General features: G+C 41.0%; 2 protein-coding genes across 2 annotated transcripts; one reads left to right on the forward strand and one right to left on the reverse strand.

The window, feature by feature from the left end:
- Positions 1–247: 247 nt before the first annotated feature.
- BBS12 (Bardet-Biedl syndrome 12) lies at positions 248–11192 on the reverse strand. The gene is made up of 3 exons (XM_032224555.1): positions 11040–11192; positions 4383–4451; positions 248–2957 (listed from the first exon to the last, which is right to left on the reverse strand). The coding sequence occupies exons 2-3, from the start codon at positions 4421–4423 to the stop codon at positions 773–775; spliced, it is 2226 nt and encodes a 741-aa protein (XP_032080446.1). The 5' UTR covers positions 4424–4451; positions 11040–11192; the 3' UTR covers positions 248–772.
- Positions 11193–12628: 1436 nt separating this feature from the next.
- LOC116513243 (caltractin-like) lies at positions 12629–18257 on the forward strand. The gene is made up of 5 exons (XM_032224233.1): positions 12629–12848; positions 14052–14210; positions 16182–16310; positions 16401–16538; positions 17778–18257. The coding sequence occupies exons 1-5, from the start codon at positions 12846–12848 to the stop codon at positions 17865–17867; spliced, it is 519 nt and encodes a 172-aa protein (XP_032080124.1). The 5' UTR covers positions 12629–12845; the 3' UTR covers positions 17868–18257.
- Positions 18258–19116: the final 859 nt, after the last annotated feature.

Raw genomic sequence — 19116 nt, forward strand, 5'->3', positions numbered from 1 at the left:
CACATCTCTTTTGATCTTGCTGTCATTTAGATACCATCACAGTGTCTTACAATGAGAACACTAGGAGCATTATGAGAAAAAAATCAGCTAGACCCAAAAGTTGAATAGTAATAGCTCAGGTTGTGTAAGTCTACCTTACTATACTCTAGGTTTCTCTCAGACTTCAAATTGGGTCTGTACAAGAAATTATGTATACGTATAGATTTTATTTTAAGAACAGCAATACTCTCAAATATTTTAAGTCAAAGCAGAACAGAAAAGTATAGTTTCTGATATTTAAAATATTATTTTCCAGAGCTAATTTATTGCTTACACATGTAGATAACAACCTTTTTTTAAAATTAGTTTTACACTCTAAACACAAATGCTCAATAAGCATTTATTAAAACAAATTTAATGAACATGTTGTTACAAAGATTGCCTTTAAAAGTACCTTTTCTATACTATTGATCCCTTTAATATTTCTGTTTGATGAAATACAACATTTTCACAGAATTAATGGGGGATTAAAAAGGGGATACAGCTGCAATTAAATTTTCACCAGATTACATTATTGCCAATTAAGGAAATCAGAGCTATAATTTATACTGAAATAATGGAAATGAGTCTTTCGGGGATTGAACTCATTCCCTGAGGGTGAACTTTGTTTTACGAAACAAAGGTTCCATTCTGGACTGTGTTTTCAGAGACATTTTTGCTCCTGACTTTGCCCACAAATACTATTAATAGCTAATTAATACAGTTAACTATCTGTTAACAGCAACACAAATTCCTATAAAAATAGGAAGTCACATGATTCTTGTGATTTCAACAATTCATCCTTTTTTGGACCTGCAATAATTTCAGCATCTGTCTGAAGGACCAAGAGCACCAATTCTAGAGCTCTGCGCCAAGCTTCTATCTTAGCAGCAATATTATCATACACTTTCAAAGCCTTTCCATCTATATCAGAATGTCCAATGCTTATTCCTATCTTTCCCTTACTAAATTCCTCCAGGATGTAGGCTGATGGTGAACCATGCATGGCTGCTCTTCTGAGATGCTGCTGTATGACAGTGTGGGTTTCAAACTCTGAGGTACAGTTTGCTGCATTACCCATGACAGCAAACAGGTACTGGCGCCAACCACTTGCCAAAACGCTAAGCACCAAAGATTTATATTGTTCTGAAGATTTTGCAAACCAGGAAGAAGCAACATGAAACTGGCCTGTAGAGTTTGGGATTGCTTCTTCTAGTTTTTCAAGAAAACTGAGGCATAGGAGCTCAACTGCACCACCTCCTGGAAAAACAGCCTGATCAAGAAGTGCATGGTGCAGACGGTACACACAGGTCCAAAACTGATCTTCCATGGCTTGCATCTTTGACATTAAAGGGCAACAAAGCACAACTGTTACCAATCGAAGTCCTTCTGCTGTTAAAGCAAGTGGGATTTGGCCACTGACCTCCATCAAATTTAATTCCAGAGTTCCATAGAGATTCACGCATATGCCTTTGACAATACAATCCTCATTCACTTGATTGATGTAAGTCACTATCTCAGCTCTCATATTACTAAAAGCTCTCAATATGTTATGGTCCACATGATTAATTATCACTATTTTATGTAGGAGACATTTTTCTTCTAGAATTTCACATGTGTCACCTTGTACCAAAATTAAATTAATATTAGACTGAATCAGAATGTCCATTATAGAATCAACCCATAAGCTTGAGCTTTCCTTTGAATGAGACACATTTTCTGAAAACATGCTCATATTCTCTAATCTGTTAAACCCTAAATGGTGATAAGTTTCAGTTAGGTCACCATCTATAAGAATAACACGAATAGGCATAGTCTGAAAATGTTTCACAGCAGCAGCTTTTGCTGGACATACAAGTGTGATATAGCCAGGGTGAACACACGAATGACTTTCAGATATTCCTGATAAACAGCATGTCACAATTTCTGAAATATCAAATTGGAAAGGACAGGTATCAGTTTTTTGATTGGCACCTGGAAGCTGGCATCTGAGAATGTCCTTTATCATTTTCGTGGCAGATTCATTTCCATGGCTAAGAGATAATGTGAGTTGTCCCAAGTAACTGAGCTTGTCAAAAGGTTTTGGACACTCATCCAGTAAATTGGGATTAGTTTGTTGTGGTGATTGATATTTATTTACATTGCTAAAGTATCTACTATGGGTTAATTTTGATCTGCTGTTATAAGTCAAGGCATCCAAATGACAATTATGCAAATCATAGTTTTTCTGAATCATTGTCTTGCAAACACTGGAAACAAAATTGCTGTTCATTGACTCAGATAGTAAACATTTCTTACTGTTGGTGATGGGTGTGCCTGGATTGATATCATTTGTTTGCTGGATCATATGATCTTCTGATTTTTCTTCTGATAGTTCATTTTTAAGCAGATTTAAAATACTAGTGCCAGACTTGCTAACTGTTTTCTTAATGTCTGTAAACTGTTTTCTAGAGGAGCTAGAGCTACTATTGATAAGGCTCATGCCTTCGCATTCTATAGGAATATCCTTTAGCTTTTGCTGTATGTTGTGTAGTGATAATGTAATACACTGCAATTGTTCAATGCAAGAATCCAAACCTTCAGACATTATAGCTACTATGAGTGAAAGTGGAACATCATATTGAAGGCACTCAAGTACAGCATTGCTCCATGCACCAACAAGAAAGAGCAATGTGGTCATCCCTGTTTTATAATCTTTGTTCTGTGCTTGGATGGCTTCATTAAGAAGCTGCCCCACAGCACTACTTAAATCCATGTTCTCAAGAAGTCTCAGTGGAGAGTAAATCAACATACCACCAGGGATACTTTCATCAACTATAAATTTGGACGATTTCATGGGTCCTAAAAGTGTCCGTCCAGTGGAAGCCAAAGCTGAAAGATGTTGCAGACCAATATGTCTCTTTCTGTTCACGTTTCTGAAAGCCATTTTCTCAGGACAGCTGCAAATGAAACACATATTTGTTGCTTGTGCTTTATTTGTTTTGGCTTGTATGTTACCCTTTGGACACTACTGACATGTCTCTCAGAGATAGAGCTGCACCCAGTTCAGACAGAAATTAAATTCTATATCCCATAGAAATGTGACGGTTGTGGTGGCCAAATATTCGAAGAACAAAATTCTACCTTTAGCATTAGAAATGAACCTTAATCAAGTAAATTGGGATTAGTAAGGATTTAATTGGAAAATTGGATTATCATTACTGGAGCAATAGGAAGCAATAAAGACCAGATTATACGAAAAAAAAGAGCAGCACTATCTCCAGAATACTGCTATTTTAAAAAAAACAATTTATATATGCATAGTGTTACAATTAATTCAGGCAAATGAAAAAAAAGCTGCTGTGATTTCTGGATTTGCTCTGACCAGACATGCAGGCAGTTTCTCTTTGTACTAAAACCAAAGTTTACCCTGGAATCTACAGTCTCTTTTTCTCCCATTCTTCTAGCAGATGAACAGAGTAAGTTTATAGAGCTTCCAAAAATTAGAATTATGCCATGGTCATATCTGTTGCATGTGCTAATAAATGCTTTGAACATATCTTTAAATTAATTAACTTCTTTATTAGCTTGAAAAGTTCTTAGATGCATGCAAAATTCAGAAGGAAGAAAAGAAATATATATAGTACAAAACTGGTTATTTCTTCTAGCAATTTTTATTGGCAACTTTCTTTGCTCATTATCTAGATTTACTGGGCTACTTATATCAGTCTTGCCTCTAAACAACTTTTTAAAACAGAAACGTCAATGCAATTGTTTATGGAACCACTGTTATCTTAATAAAAATAATGAAATTGCATTACTCTTTTTAGAACCAACAAAGCTTCTCGAGGAATATACAAGAAACTGTCAGACCTGCAAGCCATCTTTTCTTTGTGGGAAGACACATCACAGAAACAGTATTTAGGCTGTGTTCCCACAACACACTATATTGAAATGCAATCAACTAGTTTGTGGCTCAGTGTGTTGGACAAATCCATTGTGGTGACTGTATGATTAGAAGTGTTGGGTAAATAATTTCATTAAGTCAGTGAACAGGACTAAAATTTTATGCATTATAGCATACTAGAAGATAAACTTTATATTGGAGAGAATTGAACTGGAATATAACTGGAATATAATAATTCACATAATAAAGCAGCTGTACAAGAGTATAGTCAACTGTTGCAATGGTGCAGAAGTGCCTAAATTGGAAGAGTTTATGTCAGCATTGCACAACAACTGTAAAACCTTCCCATCACCACTTGGGCTCATCCACATCATCTGAATTTCTATCCCTCCTCTTCAATCCTTTAGAAAACAATGTAATTGTTTTCAGTCCAGCAGACCATAAATGGAAAAAACATCCTGAGATGAGCAGTACTTACTCTCCTTTCTCCCACCTGTCCAAGAGAAAATCATCCTCCATTGTCACTATCTCCTACCTGCCAATAGTCCTGCAAGAAAAAAGGCACATCTCCACTTCATGCCAAAGAGAACAAATTGATAACACACCTCAATCTTGCTTTGTACATGTATTTTATTTGTATTTCACATCTTATGCTGGCAGAATAAAATCTGATGATCATTATAGGAGGAATTTCCAAAAGTTAGGATTGATTGTAAAGTATGTAAAGTACCACACTGAAATATTTCAAAGGCTTTGGCCATCATTCCTCAGTTGCATTTCAAATTTGAATTCTGGTGATGATATATCAGCATGTTGGTAATTTTGTAACCAAGTGCTTTTCCCAACAAATCAGATTGGACCATTGCTGCATGCTGCTATGATGCTTTCTTGAGGGAAGTTCTAAATAAGGAAGAGACCAGATGCTATACTCTCTGGAACAGTGTATTTCAACCTCAATAATGTTAAAACGTGTGGACTTCAATTCCCAGAATTCTCTAGCCAGGCAAAGACTTCCTACCAAGGGAAATGATATCACTAAGGTCCATAGAACCCAATGATTCACAGGAAACTCTGCTGTGATTACAAATATATTAAAGTAGAGTCACCAAAAAAGTCAACATCTCAAATCAGGCAACATGAAATCAAACAGGATCTAAAGTAGGCCCTGAAGCATGCAGTGCTCTGATATAAAAGTCCTCAGGGAACTCAGCAGGGTACAGTTTTCACCTGCTAAACCTTTTTCTGCTGCCACAGTAAGAAACATTTCAGGATTGATCTGAAAAAAATTGCTTCAGAACTTCGGATTAGGCTTTTGCTTATTTGACCAGTGGATGAGAAAATGGCATTTGTTTCACTGATCAAATGATCCACTAGTATGAAAGGGCAAACATATATATATATTTTTAAAAGGCCCAGCAGTGCAAGGACCTTCCCCCCCACCAAGGTGAAACTGACTGGTTCCTCTTTAATACAAATTGTTTCAACGTCCCCCTCCTCAAAAGGAAAGTCCTTCACAGAAAGAAAAGGAAAGCAAGCTTGCTTCCTCCTGGGCAGGTGAAGGGCTTCTGAAGCCCTTCAGAAGTAGGGAAATCTACCACTTCTTAAGACCTTGTCAGCAGCTATTCACACAGAACAGCTGGCCATCACCGTAGCCCAGAGGAAGGAAGAGGCCGAAATCTGGAAAAGGATTTCTTGAGTTGGCTTCCCTTCCTGCTCCTGGGGCAAGTAGCTGCTGGCTGCAACCTGGAAGAGCTCTTCACCCTCTTGCTCACCCAGATGAGACTAGTAGATCTGAAGAGCTGCAACACTCATTAGCTGCTTAACTGTCCTGTCCACCACTACCCCCATACACACACACACACACAACCTTCCCCCTGCCAACCCGAAGAGCTCAGTAAGACTCTCGGGTTAGTTGCCCATTTCTCTGTGCAGCAAGCGAGAAATCCCCAAGTAGCAGCTATTCCATCCCATCTGCTCTGCCTTGCCGACTATCTTCCTCTGAGCCTGGGTGACAAGGGAAGGATTTGGACCGCATCCAGACCCGCTCCCAATCCTTATATTTTGTCGCCCTAGGGTAATATAGCGGGAAACTAGAGGAGGCTCGTTTTCTTCTTCCGAACCCAGTCCTCTGGGGAAGCAGATAATTTCAGTATTTGAGTAGGGTGACCAGACGTCCCGCTTTTGGCGGGACAGCCACGCCTTTTCATGAATTTTCCCGCGTCCCGCCCGGTTCTTAAAAACACACGCTTTTTTTTGGCGCTCGCAGCTCCCTCGCTCCCCCGCCCATCAGCTGCTAGCTCGCTGGGCTGGCTCATCATTCCGTTCTATCCTACAAATTTAAGCCAGCCCAGCCTGCTGCTCACTGATTGGATTGGCACGCCGCATGCTGAAAATTTTCCATCCCAACCAGTTCACTGATTGGCTGGAGTCCACTTAGCTTAGCACGCCTGCGCGAGTCTCCATTTCATTTCGTCTTTTGGTTGCAGCTGCGCTTACTCACTGGTGAGTAATCATGTTATAGATTGGTACCAGTGGGAATCGGGAGGCGCTATGGGGAGGAGACAGGCCTCCTCTCCTCCTTCTCCCCGTTTGCGGAGTTCATTTCATCTCCTCGCGTCACAGCCAGCCCCTGTGCTGCATCGCCACGGGCGGCAGAAGCTCTGGAACCGAGCGGTTCTCTGCGCGAGCCGCCGCCGCTGCCCGCCCCCACCCATCAGCTGCTAGCTCGCTGGGCTGGCTACTGTAGCGTGTGAGCGGGCGGATGGGCGGGGAACGAGTGAGCCGCTCATTCGTTCCCCTGCCCATCAGCTGCTAGCTCGCTGGGCTGGCTACTGTAGCGTGTGAGCGGGCGGATGGACGGGGAACGAGTGAGCCGCTCATTCGTTCCCCTGCCCATCCGCTGCTAGCTCGTTGGGCTGGCTACTGTAGCGTGTGAGCGGGCGGATGAGTGGGGAACGAGTGAGCCGCTCATTCGTTCCCCTGCCCATCAGCTGCTAGCTTGCTGGGCTGGCTACTGTAGCGTGTGAGCGGGCAGATGGGCGGGGAACGAGTGAGCCGCTCATTCGCTCCCCTGCCCATCAGCTGCTAGCTCATTGGGCTGGCTACTGTAGCATGTGAGCAGGCGGATGGGCGGGGAATGAGTGAGCCGCTCATTCGTTCCCCTGCCCATCAGCTGCTAGCTCGCTGGGCTGGCTACTGTAGCGTGTGAGCAGGCGGATGGGCGGGGAATGAGTGAGCCGCTCATTCGTTCCCCTGCCCATCAGCTGCTAGCTCGCTGGGCTGGCTACTGTAGCGTGTGAGCGGGCGGATGAGTGGGGAACGAGTGAGCTGCTCATTCGTTCCCCTGCCCATCAGCTGCTGGCTCGCATGGGCTGGGTAACCTAGTTAGAACTTATTTGGAGTCTGGCAGCACGTGGCTATATCGTAAAAGGTCTGAGGGAGAACTCATTGTCCGTGGGAAAAACGTCGGGGCAAATTCTGTTTACGCGGTGGTTTCGAGATGCGCAGAAGTAGGGAAGGGAGGGAGGGCAGCGCTAATGGATGTTCTTTCTCCGTCGTGATCTCCTCTTTTGATCTGTGACCACGAGCCGTTCCTATTGGCCCTTTCCGTATCTAAGTTAAGAGAGACCGGAGATCGCGGGGTTTCTTGTATGCTGCTAGGAGAGGCAGAAGCCAAGAAGAGCCGGGCCTGCCTTCTCGCTATCCCCGCTCCTCCCCGGTCATCGAGGATGGGGACAGCCCTCCGCTAGACTTGTTGCCAAACTGGACGGGGAAAGCTGTTCCCACCAGCCGAAGTCAGAACCATGCTGTGACCAAAGTTTGGAGAAAAATGGTGTGTGTGTGTGTGTGTGTTTGTTTGTGTGTGTGTGTGTGTGTGTGTTTGATTGAGCGAGGGATCTGGTAAGGGAACTACGCCTATTTAGAAAAGGTAAATTATTGCAAACATGATCAGTCGAAGATAAGTATGGGGACAGGTTGGGTGGTAGAGAGAAAGTGATAAAAGAGTGGGAGAGAGGAAGAAAAAAGAGGGGAGAGAGACAGAAAGAGACAGAGGAGAGAGAATGTGACAGAAGAGTGGGAAAGAAGGAGAGAGAAAGAAAGAAAGGGTAAGAGAGAGAGAGAAAGAGACAAAGAGGAGAGAAAAGGGAGAAGGAGAGAAAAAGTGATAGAAGAATGGAAAAGGAGGAGAAAGATAAGAGAGACTGAGAGAAAGAGACAAAGAGGAGAGAGAAGGGAGAAGGAGAAAGTGACACAAGAATGGAAAAGAAGGAGAGAGAAAGAGAAGAGAGACAAAGAGAAAGAGGATGAGAGACAGAAAGAGACAAAGAGGAGAGAGAAGGGGGAAAGAAAGAGGGAGTGTATGAGGGTGGGAGGTTTCCTAAACCCCATTGAATCCAGAAAAGGGAAGAGAGAAAGAAAGAGGGAGTGTGTGAGGTGGGGGGATTTCCTAAACCCCATTGAATCCAGAGGAGGGAAGAGAGAAAGGAAGAGGGAGTGTGTGCACAGGAGTGGGGATTTTCTAAAAATCCCATTGAATCCAGAGGAGGGGAGAGAGAAAGAAAGAGGGAGTGTGTGAGGTGGGGGGATTTCCTAAACCCCATTGAATCCAGAGGAGGGAAGAGAGAAAGAAAGAGGGAGTGTATGAGGGTGGGAGATTTCCTAAACCCCATTGAATCCAGAGGAGGGAAGAGAGAAAGAAAGAGGGAGTGTGTGAGGTGGGGGGATTTCCTAAACCCCATTGAATCCAGAGGAGGGAAGAGAGAAAGAAAGAGGGAGTGTGTGCACAGGAGTGGGGATTTTCTAAAAATCCCATTGAATCCAGAGGAGGGAAGAGAGAAAGAAAGAGGGAGTGTGTGAGGTGGGGGGATTTTCTAAAAATCCCATTGAATCCAGAGGAGGGAAGAGAGAAAGAAAGAGGGAGTGTGTGAGGTGAGGGGATTTCCTAAACCCCATTGAATCCAGAGGAGGGAAGAGAGAAAGAAAGAGGGAGTGTATGAGGGTGGGAGATTTCCTAAACCCCATTGAATCCAGAAAAGGGAAGAGAGAGAGAAAGAGGGAGTGTGTGAGGTGGGGGGATTTCCTAAACCCCATTGAATCCAGAGGAGGGAAGAGAGAAAGAAAGAGGGAGTGTATGAGGGTGGGAGATTTCCTAAACCCCATTGAATCCAGAGGAGGGAAGAGAGAAAGAAAGAGGGAGTGTATGAGGGTGGGAGATTTCCTAAACCCCACTGAATCCAGAGGAGGGAAGAGAGAAAGAAAGAGGGAGTGTGTGCACAGAAGTGGGGATTTTCTAAAAATCCCATTGAATCCAGAGGAGGGAAGAGAGAAAGAAAGAGGGAGTGTGTAAGGTGGGGGGATTTCCTAAACCCCATTGAATTCAGAGGAGGGAAGAGAGAAAGAAAGAGGGAGTGTATGAGGGTGGGAGATTTCCTAAACCCCATTGAATCCAGAGGAGGGAAGAGAGAAAGAAAGAGGGAGTGTGTGCACAGGAGTGGGGATTTTCTAAAAATCCCATTGAATCCAGAGGAGGGAAGAGAGAAAGGAAGAGGGAGTGTGTGCACAGGAGTGGGGATTTTCTAAAAATCCCATTGAATCCAGAGGAGGGAAGAGAGAAAGAAAGAGGGAGTGTGTGAGGTGGGGGGATTTCCTAAACCCCATTGAATCCAGAGGAGGGAAGAGAGAAAGGAAGAGGGAGTGTGTGCACAGGAGTGGGGATTTTCTAAAAATCCCATTGAATCCAGAGGAGGGAAGAGAGAAAGAAAGAGGGAGTCTGTGAGGTGGGGGGATTTCCTAAACCCCATTGAATCCAGAGGAGGAGTGTGTGTGTATGTGTGTGTGTGTGTGTGTGTGTGTGTGTGAGAGAGAGAGAGAGAGAGAGAGAGAGAGAGACTATCACTGTGTTGTAGCTTATGATTCGATGAATGTGTTGTATTTTATTTTATTTATGTACACCGAAGACAAATTCCTTGTGTGTCCAATCACACTTGGGTAATAAACTATTGTACTCTACTCATTTCTATTTCAATTCTAATAAGGAGTTTAGCTTCTCTCTCTTGAAAATGTAAGCTAGCATAATGCAAGCTAGCTTTAGCTTTCAAACAGTTCATTTAGTGACCAAAGTTACAACAGCCGATTACCATTTTTCACACTCAGTGACCATTTTTCACACTTAGCGACCGTTGAAGCATCCTCATGGTCACGTGATCAAAATTTTGATGTTTGGCAACAGATTCATATTTATGATGCTTTCAGTGTCCTGGGGTCATATAATCGCCTTGTGTGACCTTTTGACAAAATATAAAATTTTTAATCAAGCCGCTCCCCCCCCCCCCGGTCAATGGTGTCCCTCTTTACCAATCTGAAAATCTGGTCACCTTATATTTGAGGGGCTGCCACAAAGAAGAGGAAGGGCCAAATTATTGTCCAAAGCACCAGAAGGCAGGACAAGAAACAATGGATGGAAACTCGTCAAGGAGAGAAACAACCTGGAATTGAGAAACTTCCTAACAATTTACCAGGGGAACAACTTACCACCAGAAGTAATAGCAATAGCAATAGCAGTAGACTTATATACCGCTTCATAGGCCTTTCAGGCCTCTCTAAGCGGTTTACAGAGAGTCAGCATATTGCCCCCAACAATCTGGGTCCTCATTTTACCCACCTCGGAAGGATGGAAGGCTGAGTCAACCCTGAGCCGGTGAGATTTGAACCGCTGACCTGCTGATCTAGCAGTAGCCTGCAGTGCTGCATTTAACCACTGCGCCACCTTGGCTCTTGTGGTTGTGGGTGTTTCATCACTAGAGGTTTTTAAGAATAGACTGGACAGTCCCTTGTCTGAAATGTTACAGGTCTCATGCTTGAGCAGGGGGCTAGACTAGAAGACCTCCAAGGCCCCTTCCAGCTCCTTTGTGATTGAAACTCATAAAGTGTCACCAGAGGGAGGGGCAGCGCAGCGCCAGTGTCAATCAGCAACATCTGCCACTTCTCGGACTCCGCCCTACATAATACACACACACACCCGCACCGTTCGTCCAGTAAGGTCGGGGAGGCGTTGGGCAGAATTGGGAGGGAGATTTTCCAAAGAAGCGCGCCAAATATCTCCCGCGAACTGAATCGGCTTTAATAAAGCAATTACCTGCTCAGCTTTAGTTTCCTTTGTGAATGTTAGAATCCTCAGCTTGAACCCGAGAAACTATTAATCCTTCTCCCATTAAGGGCCCTAATCTTGGCTCTCTTCGCAAAGGAGGCGCCCTCGGTTAAATCTCGAGCAATCCATGGTCTCTGCGCCGCTGCCCCGGACGGAAATGTCTTCTGCTGAGCATGCTCGGTAGCCTCTGAGGCTTTTGCCCGTATTCTGCCCTTACTCCAGCGAAAAGAAAGATGAAAGAGTGAGCGAAATGCAGAGTCTGTTGAGACCTTGGGAAGCTTTTCGAACAGGATGATAAGCATTAATATAATCCGACTGCACTTAAATTGCAAAGAACTAAATAAAAGCAGGGCGTGGATTTTCAGTAAGGATCCTAGTGACGGTTGCATGGCTCTTTTCTATTGTTTTGAAAATTACTTTTGAAGTCTACAATGTTACTTAAATACATTCTGCTCCCGAGCTCAGAAAAAGGTGTACTTTTTGGTTACATTTTAAGTGTTAGTTTTAATATTTTGTGTACTTTTAATATTTGCTTCAAAAATTGATATATTCAGGTCAGTTATTAAAGCTCATTAAAAATAGTAAATTATGTGAACTATCAATAACCGACAGGAAGTTCACGAATCACTTTTATCCTGTGATCCTCTTAAAATATACTTTTGCTTCATTTGTCGGTTATTTCACCTAGGAACTCATTCATGTCAGTAATTATTTGCCAACTCTTTGTTTTCCGTTCATATATTTGCTTGAGCTTTTGATTATTTCCGATAGTCCTTCAGTTTAATGCGGTCCTTATAGAAAAATGTAAACAAAATAAACAAAAGGCTTTACAAGTCTAAACAATGCTTCGGAAGGATTTTGTGAAAGGCTCGAGCCAAAAAACCTTTAGAAATAAGTCGCAACAAATACGAAATAAATCGCAAGAGTTTCCAGTACTATTGTTCTGATCCTGTTGAGACCTTGATAAATTTTTCTTCGGTGCTTGCTTCGGTGACAAGTAAATGGCTAAACACTAAGAACCCAAGTACTTCAGCAACAGAGTGGTCAACGCCTGGAATGCCCTGAGTCCGTTGTTACAGCCTCAAACCCTCACAGCTTCAGTCTCAAACTGTCTACCGTGGACCTCCCCTCATTCTCAAGAGGTCCTTAACGGGGGCTTGCATAAGCGCCCCAGGGTGCCTACTGTCCCTGCCTTACTGTCTCTATTTATCTGCATTTACTTGCTTTGTTCATGTTTATGTTTATACTTATACTTGCTATCTTGTACATGTTACACAAATAAATAAGTAAATAAATAAATAAATCCTGCGTTGTTACGCTTGAGGGTTTGTTTGGTGCTCCTGCTGGACCAATGTGGCTACATTGCTGTTTCATGAATGAAAGTGGTCAAAAGCCAACGCCTTATTTCGAATCTCCCTACCGCAATAATCTCAGCACAGGCTGAAGCCAGCCTGACCCCACTTGGTTTATTGCAAAATAATGTGTCAACCAGTAGCTGCCCAGGGAAACCAACGCTCAACCTCCTCGCGTCCTCAGTTTGGTTACTAGGACGCCAGCGCCTCGTTTGTTGTGTATCCAGCGGAAACTGCAACACGAACTCCAAATGGCGTCACAAAGCCCGGCCGTCACTCGCGGTTCTGGATTGGCCTCGTGTAACGAAGAGAGGCGAATTTTCGCGGGAATCTTTTCTGTCATTGGACAATCCGGGCACGTTAGAGGCGGAACGTAATCGATTCTTGCAGGTGGTTTGGTTTGTGTGGTTTCTTGAACAAGTGACCCAGCTTCTGTAAGATAATGGTGAGTGTTTCTTTCTCCAGGTTCTGGTAAAGGAAATAATATCTGATAATCTTTTTGTAGCCTTTCTCACGCATTCTCCTCTCTCTGAATCTGGTTAACTGAATTAAGTTACAACGTCATTAACTCTCTAGCGATCACAGTTGCAATTCATCCTGAACCCAGTGGCTTTCGGATTACTTTTCGCGCCAAACTCAGCCTGATTGGCTGTAGTAAATCTATGCCCTATTTTACTCGCGGATATTTTTAGAACCCGAACAAAGTAAAAACCGATCCGATTTTTTAAAAAAATAAGTGGTGCATCTCGATCTTCTGAATTTCTGCTGGGGGGGGGGGTCCTATTTATTCCCTGATAAGTGTGCAGAAAACTAGTGCCTTTTTTGCCAGCGAATATACCTGAGTCCTAAGTACCGTAAATCAAGAAATGCTTCACGAGGGACCATGGGGCGATTTAAATAATATTTATTGTATTAATACAGTGGATTTTGTTTCCTCTTTGCAGTGTTAATACTTGTAGTAAAAAGGCACCGCATGCGTGGTTTTCAGCCATAACTTGCTGACTAAACTCCAGCGGGCTGAGAATCATAGTTTATAAAAGGGCTGTATTTCCACAACACACTCAAAAGTAAACATGGCTTAGTGCCATATCTGATGCCACCTTCCCAATCTTACTAAAAAATTGCGAGTTTTTGCAGTTTATTCCCATCCTTCAAGTGTTTCTGGTTGTTTCCCTTGAGAGAGCATTCAAAGTACACCTCTGTGTAGACAGATAAAGTATATGTAATTGAAATATGGTTTTAAGGAGAAAACTTTTATGTTTTCTACCAACTAATATGTTTTATATCTGCTTATATCTAAGCGCAGTACAATATAAGTACCACATATAGTGAACATCTATCTACACTTGAAAGCAACATGTACAAATAAAGGAGAATATTTATAGTTAAGGGTTGAAATAAGGGGTCCTTGGTATTCTCTAAGTTTGATTGTTTTCTTTCATTACCCAAGCTAGGTAATATCATCAGTGCTAGTAAGGAGTGGGGTTTGGTGTCAGTTTATAGTCTAGTAGTGGCTTGCTCTCTCAGTATTGGTGAGGGTGGCCTTAGAAGTTCTTTGGCTGTTTACTATTGTCTTATTTGCCGATGTGGAAAATAAGTTCAATGAAATAGACATTTCAAACACTATTTTAACTTGCATTTATTGAAGGCATCTGGATTCAAAAAAGCAGGTTTGAGTGGCGCCCATCGTCGGAGAGGTACTGGGTTAAAACATGAGCTTTCTGAAGATCAGAAGCAGGAGATCAGAGAAGCTTTTGATTTGTTTGATACTGAGGGGTGCGGTAGCATTGATGTCAAAGAACTGAAGGTATATATTAATTTTTCTTGTCTTCTTTAACAATTTGGTTTTATTTGGATTTTTTTAATGCTGCAATATTGTCTTACAACCCTATGATATTACCCAAAGTGGTCTATTAAGGGCTACATCAGGACTAGCTTGCAAAATCCAACTTTGCCGTATCTGTTTGTCATGTCCATGGAACCCCAACTTACACGTTGCCTTATTTCACTTTGCTGTTTCATTGCTTAAATAAACTTTGTGCTAACTGTACCCAAAATATGGGTACCATAGTACAGTACTTCAGTAAAAAACTGATGATGCCAAACCCCAAACAGTAAGATAATTTCATTCAGTGGTTTCATGTAGATGTTGAAAAGGAGGGGATACAGGAACCCTGCAGAATCTCACAGAGGAGTCCAGAGGACAATCTCCCAACCAACTAGAACAGCCTTTGGAAAGAGGAAGAGAACAGCCATAAAATGGTGCTCTCAATTCCCAACCCAAAGAGCCACCTCAGAAGGATACTGTGGTCAGTAGTATTGAAAGCTTCTAACAGATCAAGGATCATAACAGTAGATTTACTATCTGTCAAAAGTTATCAACAAATGCAACCAAGGCTGTCTCAATACTAAATCCCAGCCTGAAATCTGACTGAAATGGGTCTAGATCAGTGATAACTAACCTTTTCATCCTCTGGTGCCGAAAGCATGCACACACGGGCGGCAGCGGATGCGCCCACACTCATAATGCAATGTGGCCAGTTCCCCATGCATGGATACATTCCCCCCACACATGCGCGTGACCCTTCCGTGCCCCATTTTGGGGTTAGCAGGCCTCCCTGAAGCCTCCTGGGATGAAAAACAGGCCAGGAGGATTATGCTGTATGCCCCATGTGCTCCCTTGGCCCCTGCGCATGCACGCGTAACCTCCCCTGCGCATTTGCAGTGGAGCTGAGCTGGGGCAATGGGTCGCGTGCCTGCAGAGGGAGCTCCGCATACTACCTGTGGTACGCATGCCGTAGGTTCACCATCATGAGTCTAGATAATCTGTTTCTTCCAGGGTTTTGATCAATTGCAAACTAACAATCTTCCCAAAAAGGGAAGGATGATGATTGGTCAGTAGTTGTTAAAAACAGTTAGGTCCAAAGATGGCCTCTTGTGGACAGAGCATACCATACATTTTGTGCATTATGGATCAACTCTTGTTTCTGATTTGAAACTTGAGTTCTACCAGGTATAGATCAGAAAACAGGAATCCCTCCTGGACAAGGCTCCAAATCACTACTTTCATTAGCAGGCATCTTTAACCTATCGTTTCATGAACATAAATGCATACATGTTGATAAGATTTAGCACAGGATGTTTTTCCAGCCTTTATGCAACTATCTTCTTGGAGAGAAAGGGAGACAGAAACAGCAGTCTCAGGGAAACAGGGAAGCAGATTGTAATTTAGAGTTAGTAAAAAATATATGGAAATGAAATTGCATGGAAATTATTAAACCAACAGAATATGAAAAGTAAGAACAATAGGGCAATTTCCATGGATTAAACAGAAAGCAAGCTAATTGCAGATCCCTATTAACTCCTATAGTGAGACTGAAGGAGTAAGAGCAGTAAAAGATCTAAGACTTAATTATGACTGTATATTCCTTTATTGGGACGTACTTTGTAAAAACTATATAAATAGATGACATGCTTGAATTGGAATCTACTCCCTAGCATCATTACGATGTTTAGAGTAGCCTAGAGTAAGAAAAATAGGCCACAAATAAAGTTAACAAACAAATAAATGGATACATTATTCTGTACAGAATAAAATTTTGCAAAGATCTCTATATCTGGTGGAACTCAATTTGGCCCACATTAAGAACCTATCTAGTATAACTGAGACAACAATGGAATTTCTTTAATCAGGAGCAACTGTTTTAGGCAAAAAAGTTTGTAGGTAATTTTCAAGTATGTATTGGATGTGTAGAAATTATTAACTTTTATATTGCAGGTTGCAATGCGTGCTCTTGGTTTTGAGCCAAAGAAAGAAGAAATTAAAAAGATGATAGCAGACACTGGGAAAGAGGGAAGCAGCACCATAAACTTTGAAGACTTTTTAACAATGATGACTACAAAAATGGTAACATGATTTCACTGTCATTATAGAGAGATGTAGGATGCTTGGAAGTGTTTTTATTTTATTTTACTATCTTACCTTTGTTTTTGTAAGAATGAAAAAGATTCTAAAGAAGAAATTCTGAAAGCTTTCCGACTTTTTGATGATGATGGTACAGGCAAGATTTCCTTTAAAAACCTAAAGCGAGTTTCCAAGGAACTTGGGGAAAATTTAACAGATGAAGAACTGCAGGTAACTGTTCAGCTTTGCATAGCATTTTGGACTTTTATGTCATGTCACTTAAGAGTTGTAATTCCTGCTCTTTATTGGTTTCTAATAAAAGTTTATTTTCTCTTCACGCTTTGATTCATTTTTACTGATCGGTCTTTCTGGTGTTGTTTTCCTGTGTGGTTAAACTATTAAGTCTGTTTTAGTCATTTTTTCAGTACACTTCACTTTAAGTTCTGAATTAGCTGCTAATATACAATTCATGATTTTATTTTACAGAAATTTTATTATTTTGATGCTTCAGTTTACAAAGTGGAAGACAATTAAAAAGAGAATAAAAGCAAAACAAAGAGATAAAATAATTAAAAGGGTCTAAACAGTTATTTATTTATTTATTAAATTTATATGCCATCTATCTTACTATCAAGCAACTCTAGGTAGGTTATAATGCCATAAATATCAGAATAAAACACAAAGATTAAAAATATGAAAACATTGGGCATTAAATTAAAATATTGAATTTAATAATAAAGTGGATAAAAGGATCTCATGCCTAGATGGGGTGGAGGTGGAGTCTTCTTGATGTCTTTTTGATACACAGTTTTTACAACCCACATTTTGTTAGTTGTGGATCTAAAATTGGGTAGGAGCACCTCGTTAAGAGCTGATAAAATTATTTTAATAAGTTTTTAATATGTTAAGAATTACAGAAACATAACCTTAAATGTAGTTCAGTTATGGTTTTCTAGTTTATCAGTGTGTATAGAATAATAAAGAACCTTATACAAAATGAATATGTTCACTCTGCATTTAGTGGTGATACACTCTTACAGAATTCACAATCCATCAGGACAGTTTTTTATTTGTTTCTTTTCCCCTGCCTGGTATTCCACATTACAAGGTCATTGTATATATTCTATGAAAAATAGCTTCTATTTGTCCCCCCTCCCTAGATACTTTTTTCCCTGAACAATATGAGTATTTCTACAGACCCAAGGATTTTTCTCAACCCTAATCTCTCTGTCACTGGTAGAATGATGGTGCCATTTTTATATGTTTAAGAGCTGTGAATACTTATAAATTTGTTCTTACATATAACTTTACATATAACTATAACTTCTTACAGTATATATAACTCCTTCTATAATATTTGAAGTTTAAACATTATAAAAGTTATAAGTTAACACTGAGGATGTATTCCATGAAAGTAGTGTCAGATGCTTCTAGAACAGTGCCTAATCTTCAGTGGTTCTCTCCTCCCAGGAAATGATAGATGAAGCTGATCGTGATGGAGATGGAGAAATAAATGAGGAAGAATTCTTGCGAATCATGAAGAAGACCAATCTATATTAATGGTTCTTTACCTTTAAAAATAACTTGGAAATTATAAACATGCTTACTGTTTTATAATGTACAAAAAGGGTATCCGTTTGGGAGGGATTTTTTTAAACTTATTGTTTATATCATTGTGATGAAGTTATGATTCATGCATGCTAGAAATCTTGTTGCACCTAAGAAAACGGGGTTGTTTTCTGAATTTAAGGGAGATGATAACAAAACTTTTTAATAATAAAGTTATACCTTAATATGCATGCATTGCATCATATTTGGCACATACAGTTAAATACAAATTTGCTTTACCTGGCCACAAAAAGTTTAAATAATGACTAAGCTAAAGGTAGTCCTCAATTTACAACAGATTATTTAGTGACCATTCAAAGTTACAACGGCACTGAAAAAAGTGACTTGTGTCCATTTTTCACACTTGCAACCTTTGTAGTAGCCCTATCCTCATGTGATCAAAATTCAGATGCTTGGCAACTGGTTCATACTTATGACGGTTGCAGTGTCCTGGGGTCATGAGATCACCTTTTGTGATCTTTTCATAAGCAAAATCAACGGGGAAGCCAGATTTCACTTAACCACAGCACTAACTTATCAATTGCATTGATTCACTTAACAATTGTGGCAAAAATGCTGTAAAATTGGGGGAAAACTTACTTAACAAATGTCTCAGTTAACAAAAAATTTAAGCTCAATTGTCATAAGTCGAGAACTACCTGTAGTAATTTTTCTGCTCTGTATTTGCTATTGCTATAAGTATCGAAGTCAGAAGTCTAATTTTATGAAAAAGAATAGTGAGGGGAAATTAAGAAACATTAGATGAATAGGACATTGTGTGAGTGTCTATGTCTGTATCTGTCTGACTGTCTGAGTCTGAACCCCTTTAAGTCAATGTTGACTCATGGTGACTGCTTGAACAAGTCCCTGCAGTTTTCTTAGCAACACTTTCAGAAGTCTTCAAAAAGAGGAAAAAAACTGGATCCAGAAAACTACAGACCAATCAGCTTGTCATCAATACCTGAGAAAATCCTGGAAAAGATAAACAGTGGACAGTTATGCATATCTAGAAATGAACAAGGTGATTACTAGAAGCCAGCATGCTTTTGTTTGCCATGATCTGCTTTTAACCCACCTTATAATATCTTTGCTGATAAAGTAACTAAATTAGTGGATCAGGCAAATGCTGTGGATATAGTAAACTTAGATTTCAGTAAGGCGTTTGATAATGTAGATCATAGCTTACTTGTTGATAAGACAG

This window comes from Thamnophis elegans, chromosome 9, assembly GCF_009769535.1.
Source record: "Thamnophis elegans isolate rThaEle1 chromosome 9, rThaEle1.pri, whole genome shotgun sequence".
In the NCBI taxonomy this organism is placed as follows: domain Eukaryota; kingdom Metazoa; phylum Chordata; class Lepidosauria; order Squamata; family Colubridae; genus Thamnophis; species Thamnophis elegans.

Coding starts and splice junctions, on each gene's coding strand:
- BBS12 (XM_032224555.1), bottom strand. CDS start 4,423: ATGGAGGATGATTTTCTCTTGGACAGGTGGGAGAAAGGAGA. Junction 2,958..4,382: donor GACAGGTGGGAGAAAGGAGA/GTAAGTACTGCT, acceptor TTTCATTTGCAG/CTGTCCTGAGAAAATGGCTT.
- LOC116513243 (XM_032224233.1), top strand. Junction 16,311..16,400: donor CAATGATGACTACAAAAATG/GTAACATGATTT, acceptor TGTTTTTGTAAG/AATGAAAAAGATTCTAAAGA. Junction 16,539..17,777: donor TAACAGATGAAGAACTGCAG/GTAACTGTTCAG, acceptor CTCTCCTCCCAG/GAAATGATAGATGAAGCTGA.